This window comes from Parasteatoda tepidariorum, chromosome 3 (assembly GCF_982258835.1).
Source record: "Parasteatoda tepidariorum strain Cologne lab strain chromosome 3, Ptep-v5.0, whole genome shotgun sequence".
Lineage (NCBI taxonomy): Eukaryota > Metazoa > Arthropoda > Arachnida > Araneae > Theridiidae > Parasteatoda > Parasteatoda tepidariorum.
In genome coordinates this window covers 27653383-27673743 of record NC_141757.1, presented here as the reverse complement: position 1 = coordinate 27673743, position 20361 = coordinate 27653383, and the positions used below count along the sequence as shown (strand labels likewise).

At 30.3% G+C, this 20361-nt stretch overlaps 1 protein-coding gene across 1 annotated transcript in view; it reads left to right on the top strand.

Annotated features, from left to right (window-relative positions):
• Positions 1-19829, top strand: part of LOC139424998 (uncharacterized) — a 37313-nt gene extending 17484 nt beyond the window's left edge. Inside the window, exons 5-9 of the mRNA XM_087160051.1 lie at positions 6048-6211; positions 9315-9413; positions 12738-12849; positions 17871-18003; positions 19751-19829. Of these exons, the coding sequence (XP_087016177.1) occupies positions 6048-6211; positions 9315-9413; positions 12738-12849; positions 17871-18003; positions 19751-19829 (587 nt within the window). The remainder of the gene's footprint in view (positions 1-6047; positions 6212-9314; positions 9414-12737; positions 12850-17870; positions 18004-19750) is intronic.
• The last annotated feature ends 532 nt before the right edge of the window (positions 19830-20361 follow it).

Genomic DNA, 20361 nt, shown 5'->3' with positions numbered 1-20361 from the left:
AACATTTCACTGGGGAAGAAAGAAGACATATATTCTTTGAATACTTACATAAATTTCCAAAGTTCAACTTTGGTATGCAGTAGTTTTAAACATAGAATTAATTATTTTCCGTTATGAGTCAGTCACCCGTCCAGTTTTTATTTCATTATAAAATTGGATCTTCGTAAATTTCCTGCCTAAAGGAAAAACGATGTCCTTGAAATCAGTCAAATTTTTCTAAAATTGCTTAAGACTTCCATTAGACAAACTAAAAGACGTAAAAGGTCGAGCAAATAAGTGGATTTTCGTTAGAATATACACTGCCCCAAAGCATACTTGCCAAGTCTCCTGATTTTTTAACGAAAACTCCTGTATTTTACAACTATCTTTTGCTTACTTGTAAAGTCTCAAATTTCTCCGTATTTGTTGAAGAAATTAAAAAGAAATTATTTCATGATAAAATATTCACTGATGACAAAAATACTTCTCTTATTCCTCAACAGATGGTGTTATTATTTGTACTGCAGTGTAGTGAGTGTTATCAGAATTGTTTAAGTTGAGCCGCGAAGGTTCAAGGGATGGCGCGTTCGTCTTTCAATGAGGTGCACCCAGGTTTGAACCCCAGCAATGACTGATTAATATGAATTTCGCGTCCACCGTGCACCAACCACAGTGCAGACATGAAATATCCTATGTGGTAGACGAATCACGGATTAGAGTATCCTCAGACTAACCGTATGAGGCTTCCTTGATTTTCCATTTCATGTAATTCTATACCTGGGTTTCATGGGTTTGTTCCATAAAAAAGTCCTCCACGAAGGCAAATTTCATTTAATACTTGATCCAAATTGATTGACAGGAGTTTGTCTTCTGGATTGGATTCAAAATTTCAAGACTGCGTTAGTCGTAAACCTAAAATTGAAACGGTTAGTAAAATCTCCGTTATATTATTTCATCAATGTTGGCATGTTGGCAGGTATGCCACTGGTGTAGAGGTCAATCAAAAAGGTTCCGTTCACGGCACCCGAATGGTGTTCTGGCATAGAAGTAAAGCAGTTAATAATTTCTATAAAAAATAGAGGATGCACTATGCTTTGTAAATTAAAGGTAAAAAAAAAAGAAAAAACATTGAAATAAAAAAAAAACTAAGCAAAGCACGATAGAAAGTACAATAATAGTCATGATCATTTAATAGTTTCAGTTCTATAAACTAGAACCTTTTTCAGTGTCAAACCCCCAAATGATAGTAGAGAAACAAGGTAGGTAGATACTTTATTTACGTTGCACTAGATCTGCACAATGGGCTATAGGCGAAAGTTTGGGAAACATTCCTGAGAATGATTCGAAGACATGCCAACGCAATTTTTATCCTCTGCAGAGGGTATGGCATCCCTGCTTTGGTATCCCTGCTTTGGTATCCCGACGATCTGCGCACGAACTCAAACCCTTTACGGTAGAACAATCTAACGAGAACCGATACCGCGCATCCTCTGTTCATACTCGAACTGATAAAAGTGGTCATTCAAACGCTTACTGACAGAGGCCAATGATGCTTGACTTCGGTGTTCTACTGGGAACCGTGTCATTACAGTTAGTCCACTGCGGTATAATAGAGGAGCAAAGAAACAGACACATGCATGGTGGTTTAACGAATAGACAGATGCGCAGGTTTGAGGAAGATATTAAAAGATAGGAAATAAGATTGAAGGATGGGCGGGATCCCCAGGGATGCAGGAGATTGAAATAGAGAAGATTTCCAAATGTTGGGAAAATGTGGTGTGGGATAGTAAAAAGATCATTAACTGAATTATTAAAATTTTTCAGAACATGGAATGATTCTCAGGAATCAAGTTCTGTTTATAAAGAGCAATGTTGAATTTATTTAGCGGAACAAATCTCATACCTGTGATAAGACTTTCAACTGTGAACACTGTTCGAAATTTCTCACAAAAATGGTTATTTTACCATATTTAATTAAAATAGTCAAATAACCATAAATAAAATACTAATCAAACTGTTAAGTTTGAGAAAAACTATTTTTTAACTGCTTTCACCTAATACGGTTAAACAACCAGAATTTCATCGCACCAAATAGAACCACCTAATGAAGATACTTAGTTCTTTGCGAATGCGTACATATCATAGCCGAACGGGCTTAGCTGTCAATCTCATCACCGGCAGAATAGGAGTTCGAGGCCTATTGTTGACACCACACTATTTCGTCCAATCCCTTCAACACTTGAAGAATTTCCATTGTCTGGCACTCTCCAATGCCTATTACTTTGCGGAAAGCCAAGCTCCTACGTCTAGTTAAATAATATTTTTTTTTACGTTTTTGAAAATGCTAGTAACAAATGGTTAAAAAACTGTTCAGTTTTATATTCATGGTTTAATAACCATACTTTTTGTAAATGGCTTTATTTCCACAAACCTTACGGTTAATCGGATGGGCGGACAGCTGCCTGTTATTTTATCATAATTTTTGAATGAAAATTTCAATAACAGTGTAAGGCGGAGAGGAAAATCGATTAATATCCTGATTTTGGTCATTTCTTTTTTGTTCCAGTCGAAGTTTTAAGGTACGCTTAGTTTGTTTAATATATGCATGACCCCATTGACAGGAAATTTAATGAATTCCCAAGCTATTAATATCAGCAACAGAGTTTTCAAGGTTAGTAAAATTTACTTTTTTTTGTAGGGGCAAAAACAATAAATTAAACATAAATTAAGTCAAAATCTTACTAATTTGGGAAACGATTTTTGGAAAGTAAGGAAAAAGAATCAATTTGTTCTAATTAGAGAGTTTACTGGGTTGCGAGATTCTAAAGAGATTAAATCAATAGTGTTTGAACGAAAATCATGGTCTCTTTAACTATAACTTTTAGGTAAAAGAGCTCTTCATTGCAGAGATATCATTCATTGCAGAACTATAAGAACAAATTTAAAAAGTACAGAACTGAAACCAATAAATGGTTACCGATAAACAGAAGTTAAAAATTCATGCAATTACGAGTAATAAGAACCTCTAAGAAAGTTAAACACTTATTATTCTGCATTGTTCGAGCGTGAATTGTATCGAAAAATCTATAAACTTTATTCTACTGATAACATGGCCAGCATCAGCATCGTCCAACAATGTCAGCTCATCAATGATGTTCAATTTGAATGGTAAATTTTATCGAGTGATTGATGATTTGACTATTGAGTTCTTAGCGACCTAAATAGGCACTATTTTGAAGTAAAACTCCTTGATATATTAGAGTTTTCTTTTAATAGATGATAAGTCCAAGGCTGTTTAACATTGATCGATTATACTTAAATTTGATATTCTTCTACGGGCAAAGTTTACTTTGTTTATAAAATATATAATTATTATAATTTTATGTAAGCATATTTTGTAGATCTGTCATTCGTGTCAAAATGAATGAACACCCAGATTAGAAAAATATAGAACTGTAAGAAAAATTAAACTTCAGGAAAACAGAACATGTGAAAAAACTAGAATTAAAAGAGAAGTAATTTTACACAAGGCAGTCTGAAGGGCTTTTCAATTATAACAATTTATAACAATAGGGCCTAACAATTATCAAAACAAAATGTAAGCGAATTCCAGTAATATTCTGAGCAATTTTGCACCAAGCATTTGGTAACGCTCAAAAGTGTCAAAAATTACTGCAAAAAATATTGAAACCCACTCACTGAAAACAGAAAATAACGCAGCCATTTTCTAATTTGGAAACGTTTGCAAATCCACGCATTTCGTTTGAAGTTATATATTCAAAGTTTCGTCATCAAATCTATTTTTTTCACATCAATAATTATCACCTATTGCACAAAAGTGCTCGACATTTAATAAGCACATGAAAGAAATGAACAAAAAGAAAATTTTAAAAAAATATATATCATTTAACAGTAAAAATTTATAATAAGCTTTTTGCCTTGTTATTCACCTAGTTTGATAAATTATGTTTCAAAAATTAAATGAGCAAATTTTTATTCGTTAGCTATTTGTTATTACCCATTGGAAAAATGGGTGTTATTTTGTGTTTGATGGCGTGTGCACCTCATTTGGACGTCATCACACTTTTCAACTGTGTTCAAGAGTAATAGTAAACAGCGCGCATGCGTCGTCATTACATGCGTTGCTATGGGAGCCGTGGCTGTTTGATAATTTTTTTAGAATTCTTTTTTACACTTTTAATTTTGTTATTTGTTAAGTTGGTGAGCATTATAATATCTATACTATCATATATGACATAAAATATATATTATAAAAATTAATGTATGTATATATTTAAAATGGAAGCCTTCATAACAAATTTATGTCATAACAAAATGTCATGACGAATGTCATAACAAAATTTATCGTTGGTTACCATTGCGAGCTCACATACATTTTTTTAAAAAAAATTCTGTTTAATTTATGGTTAATATAAAAGTTTTCCAGCAAACTTTACAATATTAAAATATAATAACTTTGGTTATATTGTGAAAAGTTAATAATCTCATAATGTCTTACAATTTAGTTTTCATTATTATATTTCGCATGTTTATAATACAAATCTTATGATAAAAGTAAACTTGACTTCATTTATTATTTAATATATGTAAATGATTAAAAAACTATTATAAATCATAATATTTAACTTTGTGTAACCTATACGCTTCAGAGAGCTGTAAAAATTTCTCATACGACGCCAGTTATAAATTAATTATTTTTTGTTCGTAGTAATAGGCACTTGTGATAACCTGCTAAAAGGTACTGTCCCAATATGCTTTTATAAATTTATGCTAATGTTAAGGAAAAAAAATAGATTTTTATGAGAAAACTAGATTATACCATGTGATTTATCGGCTCATTGAGAATGCTCCGGAAGATCATAAATTTTAAAATTACTTCTATATATTTAAATTATAAAAGTGGATATCATTTAATACAATGCATTGAATAGTCTTAATCAATTTTTTTAATAAAACATTTTGATTAAAACTGAATGACATAAATTATTATTTGTGTCCACACAAAATTATGATTATTAATTTAAAACAGTTTTCGTGTTTAATAATAATAATGAGTAAATATAATTAAATTATATAAAAACATTAATCAGTATGACTATTCATGGGACAAAGTAAAAATGGATTTGAGTTGTTGAGTTCAACAACAACAAAAATAAATAAATAAATTAGACAACAACCATTTTGCCAATGGGTAGCCTGTGATCGCCTTTCAGTGATCACTAAGGCCCGGATTTTGATGACATTTGCATTTTTTTGCATTTTTGGACATTTTTTGTCTTTTAGAGCATTTTTTTAGATTTATAGGGCATTTTTCTTTAAATTTTGGGGCGTATTTTGCATTTTAATGCATTTTTTAAAGTTTTTTGTTAATTTTTTCCAATTTTTATTATTTTTTATCAATTTTCATTATTACACTGGCTTCCAAACAATGAAGAAAATCTATAGAATATTAACAGGTGAAGCAAAATATTTTCAAATTGAAGAAGAATTGTCAGTAAGTGAGACCGTCTTTTTCAAGTACGCACCTATAACATCAGTAGACGTTGAAGGAAGCTTCTGCAGGAATGAAAATTTACTTTCAGACAAGAGACGCTCGTTTACATTTCAAATTATCAAAAAAGATTTAATAATCCAATGTAATTCTGACATTTAGTAACATTATGAGATGGAAGTTTTTATATCCATTAAAGTTTCTATGCAAAATAAAAATATTTTGGTATCAATATATTTTCCTTTTTTTGTTATTTTAGGATATAAAACGAATTTTTCAAACTTTAATGAACGTAGAACAAGTATTGCATTGCTTTATATTTTTTAAATGACTCATAATAATTTTAAAGAGCAAAACATTTTTTTAATTCAATATTGTTACTTTATTTAAGGCATTTTTTGCGCAATTTTTGGATTCTTAAGGGCATTTTTTGCCCTTTTAAAGGGCATTTTTTGCACTTTTTAAGGGCATTAGTTGAGAATTTATTTCTACTTGTGGATATAATGAAAATTTTTACTGCAATATTTTGATTTTTTATTTCATTCAATTATTTCAGCTATAATTCTCAACATATCAATTGATGAATATGAATATTCATATCATCATCATCCTCCAGAAGGGTTAATATCCTTCCACAATCCGTACCAAATTGTCAATCCTCACATGGAAGGCTTCACTTTATCTATTGAAAATAAACGACATACTTTTCATTTAAAGAAGGTAACTCTATTTATACTTTAAAACTCATACTTCAATTCCATTAACTAGCTGAATATATACTCTTAGCATTAGGTAAAAATTAACAAACTTTTAATCAGTATTTGTCTATACTACGATATAATGCAATAAACTGAACTAAGTTTGTAAGTATAATAAATGAAACTAAGTTTATGAATTTTTTTTCACAATTATTTCAACAATCAAAGGAATCTATCCTTATCACATTCCTATTGCTATATTTTCAGCCACATGGTGATCAAAAATACTAATATTGTTTTGGTGATTTATAGTCAGTCTTTCAAACTTTTGAGAGATTTAAAATTTGTGGATAAGTAAGAGAAAAAGCATTATCTATACACTTCTTAAGTTATGAAATAATCATCTGGGTATTTCGTGAAAAATATAAAAAATGTCAAAAAATGCAAGGGCTGCTTACCATTATTGTAAGTAGAAGAGGCCGTAACAAAATAAAGCCTTGATTACTTATTGAGGAACAGTAATAACGATCTCAGAAACGAAATATCGAGGTTTCTTTCCCAATCAAATCGTAAAAATTTGTCCAATGAGTTGCGGCACCTGAGCCGAGGTGTTTTAAGAAAATAATTAAAAGTATCAAACTAATCCTTGGCTCAAAAAAGCGTCTAAGGAGCTATTATCGATATAATTTAGAACACATGGCAAAAGACAGTCAGAAGGATAAGTTACAATAGAACCTTCCATTATAACGAGATCGAATATCGCGCCAAAACATGACAAGACAGACATGAAATTTGGATCACTCTTGGAAGTTGACCAAAGTACTTTAAGAAGTCCTGTCCTTATACAAACGAGAAATTTAAGGAAAAATAACTTACAACTACGCTGGTCCAAGAATCCAACTGTGATTGTAAGCCAGTTATAGCATTCTCCAATATGCTGCACCTATTAAATTTATTTTTTATTTTATTTTAATTATTAATTAAATTTTTTTTTTGTAATTAGTTTTAATGAAACTGGTTCGACGCCTTCCATCCGGAGGAACACTTTACAGGTCGCGGCTAATCTGCTCTTGGCTAGGTTGCGATTTTTCCAATCTAGAGGCGTTTCAAGACATGCCCTCATGTTTGGCGATTTTTTTTCTAAGAGCGGCTGTGATTCTTGGCTTCACCTGTATGATGAAAGGGTTGAGAAGTTCTTCCTTCTTAGGAAGTGAAACATTTTGCTTTGTCTTTCTCTTTAAAAAGAAAAAAGAGGAACTTAATTTTTGATTTATTGTTGTCAGTCGTATGCTGTAAGTCGTATTATTTACCATTTCAATTATTATTATTTTTTCGTAATTGATGGGACAATCTGTATCAAGATTTTGTAAATAACTATATGAAGCGAAGTATTTTATTGAGTTATTCAAGGATTTATAATATATGTAGCATAAATGTTTCATAAATTAAGTTCTGAAAGTTGAAATGTTCCTTTGCAATAGCTTACTAATTAATGAAGCGATATAAATTATTTTCCACTTCAATTAAAAATTAAAAAGCTAAGCTGTAAATACAAAGAAATGCTAAGATCTCCTCAGTTTTGTTATAGACAGTCACGTATCCAATGCCTCCATATTATTTTAAAATTGAATAATAATTAAAAATTAGTTAAAATTTTAAAATTTAATAATTATTTTAATTATTCAATTGTAAAGTAGAAACAAAACGTCGTACAATAAGATAAAAAACAGAATTATTTGAATAAGCTTTTACCAATCCAGTAAAAATATAAATTTTTCTAAATAAAATTGTAGATCAAATTAATCATTGAATTTTTCAATTAACAGAGTTTTGCATTTACTTTTAATCGAATAAACATTTTCTTTTTAATTTCCTAATAGAAAATATTTTAGTTCAAGTTTTTGTTCCGTGAAAGATTCTTTGATTGCAGAAATGAAAAGTAATTGCTTGATTTATATGCATTTAAGAACAATAAAATACTGATCTTTAGTTAGATTTGAAATAAACGAGAAAAAATATTAGATTGTTAAAATTTTAATTCCATGCAATAGTTGTTGTCTAACGTCTACTTATAAAAAAGAATAAGTAAAATGTTTGCAAACAATGACTTAATGTTTATAGCTTTAGAAAGATACAATCCGTAAATTACTTTGAAAACTTATTGAAATAAATCATATATTAAAATTGCGAGGAGGAAAATTGCTTTAAAAAAATTCCAAACTGGTTGCTTACCAGAAAAACGCCATCAGCCAAGAGGTAATTCGCCAAACAAGAGTCTTGAAACGAAAATATAGAAAATCGCCTGCCTGGTTTAGGTCATCGGCAGCAGACACTACCTTTCTATGGACCTTGGATTTATTGTCAAGAATTTATTGTCTTGGATTTGGTGTGTGTAGGCCTCTTAAGGTCTTGGATACGACGATTGTGGTCCTCTGCCTGCTTGGGGTCCGCGTATTGCATGTTTCAATCGACACACACTACGACTCATGAATTTCCAACAAATGGATCTCACGGGCCTAAGGCGTCAACTCTTAAATTGCTGTATTTTGGGACAATTCAGTCATTTTACATTGAGTTTTGCGATTTAATTCAAATGATGGCGTGTACAAATGTTTCACCAGCCGTGATGTTTCAAGGAGATAGAGCGTTCCCCTTCCAATGAGGTGAACGGGTTCGAATCCCGGCGATGGCTGGTCGATATGAATTCCGCATTCGGCTTGCACCGATCACAGTGCTGACGTGAAATATCCTCAGTGATAGACGTATCATGGGTTAGAGTCCCCTTGTAGTCAGACTTACCGTGGAAGGATCTCGTGGTCTTCCTCTCCATGTAACGCAAATGCAGGTTAATTCCGCTGAAAACTTTTCCACGAAGGCAAATTTCTCTCAATACTTGATCTAGGAGTTCCCTTGTCTTCTAGATTGGGTTCAAAATTACAAGGCTACGGATTTGAACATTAGCAGTCGCAAACCCCAAAAAATTGGGTCGGCTGTTGAACGACGGATATAAAATAAAATAAAATGCTTCACCAATTTTTGTACAACAAGTAGCGAAAGACAAAGGTGAGGCCAGAGTTACAAATCCTATTCATCGAATGGTTTAAATTCTCTTACTCTATTTACAGGTGGTGAAGAAACTTCTTCCGTATCCATATGACACGAATTGCATTGATTACATGTCCAAATGGAGAGAAAGAGGAGGCAGGGGACCAATGAATAATGTAGTAAGAAAGATAATAAGCTTCTTCTCATCTATTCATATATATATTAGAGCGGGAAGAAAAACGCTATAAGGATTAACATTATTATCAAGTTATTTTGAGAGTGGAAAAAATGCTTTATTTAAAAGGAAGTAATTGACATAAGATTATTGTTTTGGGTTGTTGTCTCACTCATTATACTTATAGCTCATAAAGACTGAGAAATTTGAACATTTTTAAAAGCTTTTCAATATCACTTAAAATTATACAATTCGCGATCGCAACGAACTATAGGGGGCGTTGTTGTATGAGACGCATACCTGCGATTTCTATATGAACCGTCATTCAGTTACTCTGGAGACGTCGTTAATGTAGCGTGTAGCATTGCAACATTCCTTCTTTAATGTGGCTTATTATAATTAAAAAAGAAAAATGCTTGATATTCTTTCTTGTACAACCGAAAACAAAATGGTATCTCTTTTTATTAGAGAAGGAATATCCAAAACACATCGGAAAAATATTTGTACATTAACAGAAAAAAATATGTATATTCTTATAAGAGTTAAAACCTAATGCCCGAGAAATAGTATTACTAAATTTAATGATATAACATGAAAGGCCCATTTAAACTTTACATTCTATAGTTTTAAGAATCATATTACTTTAAAAATTAAAATGAACAAAAAGTATACATAAGCCTCATAATTTTATGAAATTTAATTTTGTAAACAAAGTTTTTTGACAGCAATTTTTATCAAGAAATTTCAAGTTTCAATAAAAATCATTATTTAGAAACTAAGAAACGTAAAATAAAGAATGCTGACGAAACAAAAACAAAAAAAAACAATTCTTTTTTGTCGCCATTTTTAGTGCTACGAAAATTCGTCTTTGGGATTTGCCAAAAACAAAACAAGATGCAATTTTATTTTTTCAGGAGGGAAATATTTTACCGAAAAAACGAAAATGTACCAATTCCCACAACATGAAACTTTATCTTGGTAAACGTACGTTTTGGAAATGTTATTTCATTTGGAATCTTATTTATCAGAGTTCATATGGCGATATGATTGTTTTGAATCTATGCTAAACTCTATATCGGCTCATTTTCCACCGAAATCCGATCGACTATTTTGATTTTAAATAAAGTGTTTTATTTTATGAATTGTGCAAAAATTTTAAGTGTAGATTGGCTGCACTTAAAAACCGCCAAATCTGTAGCGGCGGTGGCGTTAATACGTAAGTACCGAATTTTTATTCCATACTTTTCTGAATCATATTACTTCAAACATTGGAATATACAAGAAGTATACATAAACACATAATGTTATATCATTTAATTTTTCAAAAAAAGTATTTTGAGAACAATTTTTATCAAAAAATTATAAACTAAAAAACGGAAAATAAAGAATTCTTAGGATAAAAAAACGATTTTAAGAATTCTTTACATTGAAATAAAAACTTTCATATTGTTTCTTTTTTTATTATTCTTATAGTTCTTAATCAGACGTAAAAAACCATTCTGTAGAGAACCATCATCAAATGAAAAAAAATATTTACAACCAAATTTTTTATTGTAAAAATCATTGCACTTACCTGATTTATAATTCCCGGAGAATTCCAAAATGATAAGTTCCTTGTTTGAAAACTTTATTCTCAAATAATAGATACATAGTTTATCCCTTCATTACTTTTAGATAACATACTACACAGCAAAATTTTATAATTGATATGAATTTGAATATGTATCTTAAAAACAGAACAGCTGAATTCTAGTTGAAATTATCTATTCTTTCAAAACTAAAAAAAACTTACCAAGAAAACGAATAAAATTAATTAAGAATCAGCACAAATGGCACTATTTCAAGTAACTTGGATAATTTTTTATTGTTGTTTTCCGAATTATATGGATACAAAAATATATACTATTCTATAACGAAGAAGAATATGCTATAACTATTACAATTCTTTATGTTCTGAATTCATATTTATTCACTGGAATGACGAAAGCAATGTTGACTTCACTTTAATTCGTAATGAATTGAAGACAGAAGAAATGTATTTTACCTTAATACACACATCTGTAACAGTATCCGAAATCGGAAGTCATCAGTTGCAAGTTTGTTGATAATAGAAATAAAAAATTATTGAGGAATTTTTCTTCAAATGTTTGGCGTGTTCTGTTCCTGAAAGATTTACTAATATTCTGGAGATTTTTTTCAAGTTCTTCGGCCTTTTCCTTAGGGAAATTTTGTTTCTTATTTGCTGCTAAAAAATGGCGTCTGATTCTGTCAATGACTTTGATGGAACTAAATGAAAACGTGATAAATTAATGTCTGGTATTTACAGGCTCCCGCTAGACGGCGTACTCGAGCGTTGCGATCGCGAATCGTCATTCTAAAGCTTCTAATGCTTATTTTATAGTTTAAAAAAAGTGAAATACATTAAAATGTTGTTATTAATTCAATGATTTTTAGTTACCGATTTCACAATGCGCTGAAAAAATAGGAATTATATATATTTTTTCAAGTTTCTCACCATTTACCTTTGCGGCTAATGTGCCAACATATTTTATATCCACTTACAACTGTGCGATCGACTTGCTATAGTTTTTTATGTTTATTTTATGGTTTAAAAAAAGAAATAAATGAAAATGTATTTATAATTTCAAAGTCATGGGATGTGTTAAAAAAAGTGCCATAACTGAATGCTTATGTCACGGAGGATGGATGTGGCTGATTTTTAGTGCCCGTGGAATTGCTCAATTTTCCATCTCTAAGCTAGGCGATTCATAATTCCAAAGTGTACCAGTAATGTGATGTGTTAGAAAAACGCAAACTACCACATAATGAATCAAAGAAGGGCAAGATTTTGAATGTTCTACAACTGTGGTTTGAAAAGATTTCTCTCATTGTAAATTAATGAAACATGATTGATGTTTACAGGAGAAATTCTAATCAAATTTTCAATTGAAACAAACAGTGTCGTTAATTGTGTCGTTATAGGCCTTTCATTTTTGCGAATGCTTTCGCAGTGTTGTTCAGAACTGTGCAATTGATTTTCTTTTAATTCTTTCCTCACAAAGAATGGGTATTCAGCTATTTTTTCATTGAATAGTATACGCGCTGTCTTTAACAATAGGATCTGGAATGCCTACTTTTTTATGGCACCGGTTTGCGTCAGAAAATGCTTAGTAATTGTAAACTGAAATCCGTTTGTCTGCACTGATATCTATCTTTGATTTAATGACATTTAATGAGCTGGTTTTTAGATCCTTTTATTAAACAAATATGCCTAGAGAATATCTTTCTCTAAATTTAATGAATTTCATTCAAGCTTTCTGTGTTTTAGGAATGCTATAACGAATGCCAATTAAATATTAGCCTAAAAGCATTTGGTTGCCTTCATACATTGATGAGACGATATTCAATGGAAAGTGCCATCTGTCCTCTTGTTCTCTTCAGTATGTAAAAATTATAATTAAAGCTATTTTTTTCACCTCATTTCTGACGCAGGTTTTCTCGATTATTAGCAGATAGCAGTACATTAAGCAGTCGTTTATAACTTCCTCTTGATGAATGCACTGATTTACACTAATCTGAGCTGCTGCAATGATATATATATATATATATATATATATATATATATATATATATATATATATATATATATATATATATATATATATATATATATATATATATATATATATATATATATATATATATATATATATATATATATATATATATATATATATATATATATTCCCTTGACATCATTGCAGTTCAAAATGAAGAACAAAACAAAGAAAAATTATAGACATATGAAAAAAAAGGGGGGGGGGAATAATAAGTAAAAAATAACAAACAACAGTTTATATAATATATTTAAAAAAAAAAAAAAGGATGAAATTTTATTTAAAAAACCGGAAAAATAAAACCGGGAAAAAAAGATATAATCTTATCTTTTCTTCAGCCCACACGACTATATCCGCAAAACAGAGTGCTTTCTGATATTGATATATATATATATATATATATATATATATATATATATATATTTATATATAGCAAAATAAATAAATACAAAAAAACACGAAGAAAATTAAGAAAAACAATAAGATTTATTTATTGCGCTTAAGCTGCAAGTAAATAGAACACACATATTACAAACAGAAATTACAGACATATGAAAAAAGGGGGAAAAGAAAAATAATAATAAAAATAACAAAAAACTGGGCGGGGGAATAATAATAAAAAAATTCGAAGAAAAAGGATAAAATTTTTTTAAAAAATCCAGAAAATAGAAGATATAATCTTTCTATCAGCCCAACACGACTATATCAGGAAAAAAGAGTGCTTCCTAATATTTTATTAATATAGCCAAAGCAAAATATATCAATACAATAGTGTGAGGAGCACTAAAAAAAGTTTTAGAAAAATTACACCAAGAACAAAAAATGGAACACAATATGTAAAAATATCACGTAGAAACAGAAAATAAAATATAAAAAAACAAACAGAATAAAACATCAAACGAAATCTATAAGGCGAGTAGCGAATTCGAATGAACTTACATGAACGGGAAATTTTTCAAGAATGATTTAAAATATTTTCGTAACGAGATTGCCGGATTGCAAAATATGAAAACAAAAGCACAAATTGAACGTAACTAGGGCAGTTTTGTTTTAAAGTGCGTTCTTACTGCATTACTGAAGTGCGTTTGATTTGTTGGTTACCAAGGATAAGCCCGAAAAAAGATGTGCGCAAGGTAATATTATACTGGATAATTTAAAGAAGCTGACTATAAATAATTTTAGAAAATAAATATTTATTTAATAAAAAAATATAAAATAGAAGAGAAAAAGAAACATGAATTGCCTGCTTTACACGTAATTTTAGTCACGGTTTTGCCCGAAATGGATTTGCACATGGAAAAATTATACAAATTGACAAAGAAAAAAATTTTTAGAAAATAATTTTAGCCACAGATTTGCACGGATTTTCCAGAAATGGATTTGCACATGGAAAAATTATATAAATTAACAAAGGAATTTTTTTAGTGAAGGAATTTTTTAGTAAATAATTTTGACCACAGATTTCCCCGAAATGGATTTGCACATGAGAAAAATATATAAATTAACAAAGAAAATTTTTAGTAAATATATATGCAATAATATACGATTTTATATAGAATTTTATTACTTTAGTTCCGTTGTTTTTATCAAATTTTGAAAGAGTTTATCGATTTGTTTTTGAAATAAATAAATATTACTTCATATTCTTTTAATTCTATTCATTTCATTAAAAGGAGTATTTAAATAGATGCTCCTAGAAACATTAGAATTCCAAGTAATTAGTTTATTTATATTAAAATTAAAATCATTTCTTTTATCGTATAAATCAACAAAACAGATATTTTCTTCTTTTATAATACCAAAATCCAAAAAATTTAAATTAATATTAGCATCATGATTACGAAGCATGATTAATTCCTCGGGGTAAATATTACTTAACTCCCGGTGACTGAGTGGTAGTGCTTCGTGCTCCCGTGCCACAGGTCCTGGGTTCGAACCTCGGGCCGGGCAAGGTTGACTCAGCCTTTCATCCCCTCAGTGGGTCGATAAATAAGTACCAAGCATGCTTGGAAACTAAACACTGGGGGTTTCGCGTTCGGCTGACCACTTAACCGGAACATCTGCTCCTGCACTCTATATTGCTAATTTTAATTTTTAATCTCTTGTAAAAAGCTAAAATCTTTCAACGACAATATTGTTATTGAAATTACTAAGTTTAAAGTTTTTACTATTTTTTTATTTCGTATTTAAAAGTCCAGCATAGAATTTTTTACAGAATATAGCATAATTATTGTTAGCTTTGTCTGTGGGGGTAATTACAAAATTTTTTTGAAGTTGCTTAATTGATTGAACAGTATTAGAAAAATTTGTTGAATTGTTATTCTTATTTAAATTATCCCCATTATTGAAAATAAAGTTTTTAAAATAATAATAAACACCCCATTTCCATTCTGTTAGCATACCTAAAGGTAAAGAGAATCTATTTGATATCTTTAAACAAAAACTATTGAGATCATTAAGAAAGTATTTTAGAATTTCATTGATTGATATATGGTAAATGGGCCTAAATTTTGTGATTTTTATCATTAAATTCCTAAATTCTAAATTTTCTATAATATTTAAATTACGAGTAATAATATGTTTATGATGTTCATCAACAAAATCAAAATATTTATCTTCCTTACAGTGACATTCATAATCGGATATATTAATACTCTCTAAATTTTTGCTTATTTCATTGTAATTAAATATAGTTCTACCAAGAGATTTATTATATTTAAAGCTTTTAATTACGCTAAAATCTTTTAATGCAGATAAAGTTTTAAAATTTTCAAAAATATTATGAAATTTGATCTTATCGAAAATAGGATTTTGAAAGTTAATAACGAAATAAAAATTATCTAAATTTTTCTTTTTATTTGGTTAAATTTTACTCATTTAGGCTTTTATAAGATCGAAACAAAGAATTTTGAAATGTAAATTAATAAAAGAAAAGTTAATAATAAGATCGTGGAACTTATATGCATCATAATTCTTAATGGAGAAAACAAAATCCTTAATTGGTTTAATATTATAATGTTTATTAAAATCTTTTTCCATATTAGAAAAAAAAATTATGTTTAATTTGTCACTATTAAGAGAGTTTCTATTACTTCTTGATCCCCGTTCACCTCGATTTGTAAGCTTATCTTTAATATGATATGAAAAAGTGAATAAATTGAGGAGTTGTTATAGTTAATCTGTATATGTTGGAAGGTATCGTTTAGCGTTGGTTAGGTATCGTTTATATATATATATATTATATATATATATATATATATATATATATATATATATATATATAATATATATATATATACAGGGTGTCTCAGTTAAGCGTTTCAGAACTTCTAAGAGGGGTAGGTGGTATCCTGACGACTCAAAATCATATAGCAATGTGGGGTCAGAAATGCTTTCCTGAAGCGGTGACGTACGCAGAAGCACCATAAAGAAATGAGACCGTAAGTGAAAAATCGCTATAATAAAACATTGAAAAAATTATATGGCCTCCTCGGTCACCCGACCTATCCTGTCTTGATTTCTGGAGTCATATGAAACACTGGTTTATGACACCCCTGTTGATAATGCTGGATGCAAGAATCGCAGTAGCTGCCTGCGAGATATGCCTGGAGTATTGCAGAATGTTCGAAAGTCCATGCGCCGGAGATGTGAGGTGTACATTGTAGCCGGTGGCAGAAACTTCGAACACTTACTTTGGCCCATGTACCATATAATTTTTTTAATGTATTATTATAGCGATTTTTCACTTACGGTCTCATTTCTTTATGGTGCTTTTGTGTACGTCACCGCTTCAGGAGAGCATTTCCGACCCCACATTGCTATATGATTTTGAGTCGTCAGGATGCCCCCTACCCCTCTTAGAAGTTCTGAAACGCTTAACTGAGACACCCTGTATATTGTGGAACAATGGTGAAGGAGTTATGCTTCTTTTGGCTACCATCATTCCACTCAGCTACCGATGTTTTTCTTGCCTTGTGTTCAACTTTATTTAAATTCCTTTTCAATTATAATGGCAGAAATTTTGAATTTTCATTTTTAGCATATGATTTGTTTGTAATATAAGAAAGTAAATTAATAATTAAATTAAAATTTTAGATGTTAAATCCACAGTAACAAAATTATAAACGATGCCCATAAGATGACTTATATGTTTGCTAAAACTAATGGCAACTTTTTCGCAAAAATTAGCATTGTTCAGAGGGAGCAGACTAAGTCTACACATGACTGAAAGACAGAGATAGGTAGTTGAACTTTATGCTTCCTGTTAGCAGTGATTGCCGTGATTGATGCAAATTATACTTGTGTGGAAACATGTCAGAGCTGCTTTGGTATCGGGTTAACCATCAGAGGTTTTTGTTGTTCATATCTTCACTTTTTTGCAAATGCTGATTTGTGTCACTTAAAAGAATTTTTCTTGAAAGTCATTGTGACTTTTTCCTTTTAAACTGGTATTCTCTCGTTTTCTAGATTCAAGGATAAGAAGTTGAAAATGAAATTTAAAAAAGCTGCATATCTGTTTTTCTTAAAAAAGTGTTTGAATCAAAAAAATAGGCACCAAAAAATATTTGTAAGCTATATCTTAACATACTGAAAATGATCGAATGAAAAATCGAAAAAAGGATAAACGTATAAACTTTAGCACATCATTTACTCAAACTAACTAAAAGGTCACTTAGTCAGTTCTTCCACTAAGTTCTTCATGTGAAAGTTTGAGTTATTTTTGAAGGATGGGAAATACCATCGACCGCAGCAATGTTAAGAGTTAAAATATGTTTTTAATGCATTTTTTTGTTGATCAAACTTTAATGAATCATTGTCTTACACTGATGTTTATGACTTCTCAGATACTGATTCTAAGAAATATATAGAATTTTATTCGTCCTCCGCTGAAAATGAGAGAAGTGAAGTATTTCATTCGACCGAATTCCATCAAAAAATTGAAGAGTGTGCGAAAAAGAATTGTGGACCTGCTTGTTAGTAAGTTTCATTAATCCAGTTTTCTAAACATTTCATTGCAACTCAACAGCAAATTAAACATTTTTTTTCATTCATATTTCTAGGATTTTTCTTTACTTTTTTTAAATTTAAGGCACCTAATTGCAAATAATTGGACAAACAACAAATTTGTTCTCTGAAACATCATGGAAATGTACAGTTGGACGGATCATCATGGATTGTGGGTTCAAGAGAATCAAACTTCTCCTGATGGTTAACAATCATAGTTTTCTGAGAAATTTGATCTTTCATTCAGATTTTTCTTAACTTTTTTTAAATTTAAGACGCCTAATTGGCTATGGCACCTAACTGCAAATAATTGGACGAACAACAAACTTGTTCTCTAAAACATCATGGAAATGTACAGTTGGACGGATCATGGATTGTTGGTCCATGAAAATCAAACTTCTCTTGATGGTTAACAATCGAAGTTTTAAAGTAGCATTTTCGATCATGGAATGAGGGAAGTTTGTTGGCATATTAAAGTCTATGAACGCGTAATGGAAAGTTTTGAATGGTGTTGGCCATCAAATGATGATGGACCAGCAGAAATCGCACTTAAACCAACATAAACCATCAAAATATTTTGATTGGACCATCAAGAAATTTGACTTGGGTGTAGATTTATCTCTAGCAGAACTAACTGTAGTAAATTAGATAATAAAAAAGTAATAAATAATTATATTAAAAAAAACCGTGGCTTCGCCACAGATGTCCACTGGGTAACGAGAAGAGAGCAGCCGTTCTGGCACTCCTGGCCGATGGGAAAATACATCTCAAGTGCCCGCCATTAAAAAAAAGGTGAAAGGTGAAACATGATAGAACAGCTTCATGAGATAAATTTGATAAAAGTCATTTAAAAAATCATCTAAAAAGATTATTCTAAATGAAACTAATATTTTAATTCGATTTGAAAGAAACGTTAATACTTTAAAATATTTAAAGAATTTAAGTAATGTTAAGTGATTACAGACATAATTTTAAGAATAGATTGGCGGCACTAAAAAACCGCCAAATCTGTAGCTGTGGTGGCGTTAATCTGTAAGTACCATTTCGTGCACCCAAAAACGTTTCTGCACTGCTAGCTTTTTTCTTCTAAAATAAAGTAAGAAGTTTGAGACGACGATTATCATCCGGCATATTTAAAGTTTGCAGAAAAAAAACCCAGCAGAACACAAGCAACTGCTCACTTGTTGGGTCTTTGTGCCAACTAAATTAAATGAACGCCAATTTACGATACTACCAATAATTTTATCAAAAAAATAACATATTTTATTTCTTAAACATTTTAGAACACAACAACATTTATTATATATCTAACTCCGTTGCCAAAACGAATTCAAAACTAAAACTTATAATTTTTCAAAACACGTTCAAATAAATTATTTAAATTTTATGTCTCTACACACTCAAGCTCAAAACATTGAATGAACAAGAATTTCTACTTCTCGCACTAACGATATCGGACAAGTGAAAAAACAATTGCTTAAACGATCCGGCAACGACATTGTCGTTCACACATTTGTCGTCCGATTTTGTCGGTATCGTGTCGTGTAATGAAAAAGCGCCCTAACAGTCAAAAATGTAGCAGACTAAACATTCGAAAAATATTCTCTTAATTAAATTATAGCAACTTAGTTTTAAATTTATTTATTTTATTATTATGATTTTTTTTTGCTTGATACTTGGATTTCGTAAATTTATGTAATTTCGTTTGTTTCATTTTCAGCGAAGAATCCTACCAAGTGATTAAAGATGTTGATGATGTGCAAAACGAGGCAAGTTTGTCTTTTTATTACAAAATTTGATTTGATTTTACACCAACTAATGCAATATTTTAAAACGTTTGATAAACATTAACATAATTAAATGAGCAATTAGTTTAATCTTTTTTTGAAATCGCAGTAACTGTTGCTAGTTACAGTAGTTGTTTACTGTAAATTAATTAAAACAGAATTACAAATTAAAACAGAATTACAAATTAAAACAGAACAGTTTTAATTAAAACAGAATTACAAATGCAAGGTTTTACTAAAAAAATAATTGGAATTTTCTTTTTATACATTTTTCAAAGTGCACACTGCGTATTTGTATTTTGCGCACTAGTACGCAAAATAAAAAGCGGAGCAAACTGAATAACTTTTAATCGAATGTTCGGGCTTACACTAACTAAGCTATTGTACAATCTTATTGAGGTCGGGATTGCCTGGTCGGTAGGGGGCTGGGCCCATGTCAGAGAGTTCGTGGGTTCGAACCCGGCCGGTCGAAGATGTCGCCGGTGTTGTTGGTGACTGATGCACGTTAAAATTCTGTCGAGTCGCAAAGTCCTCCATGTTGCCA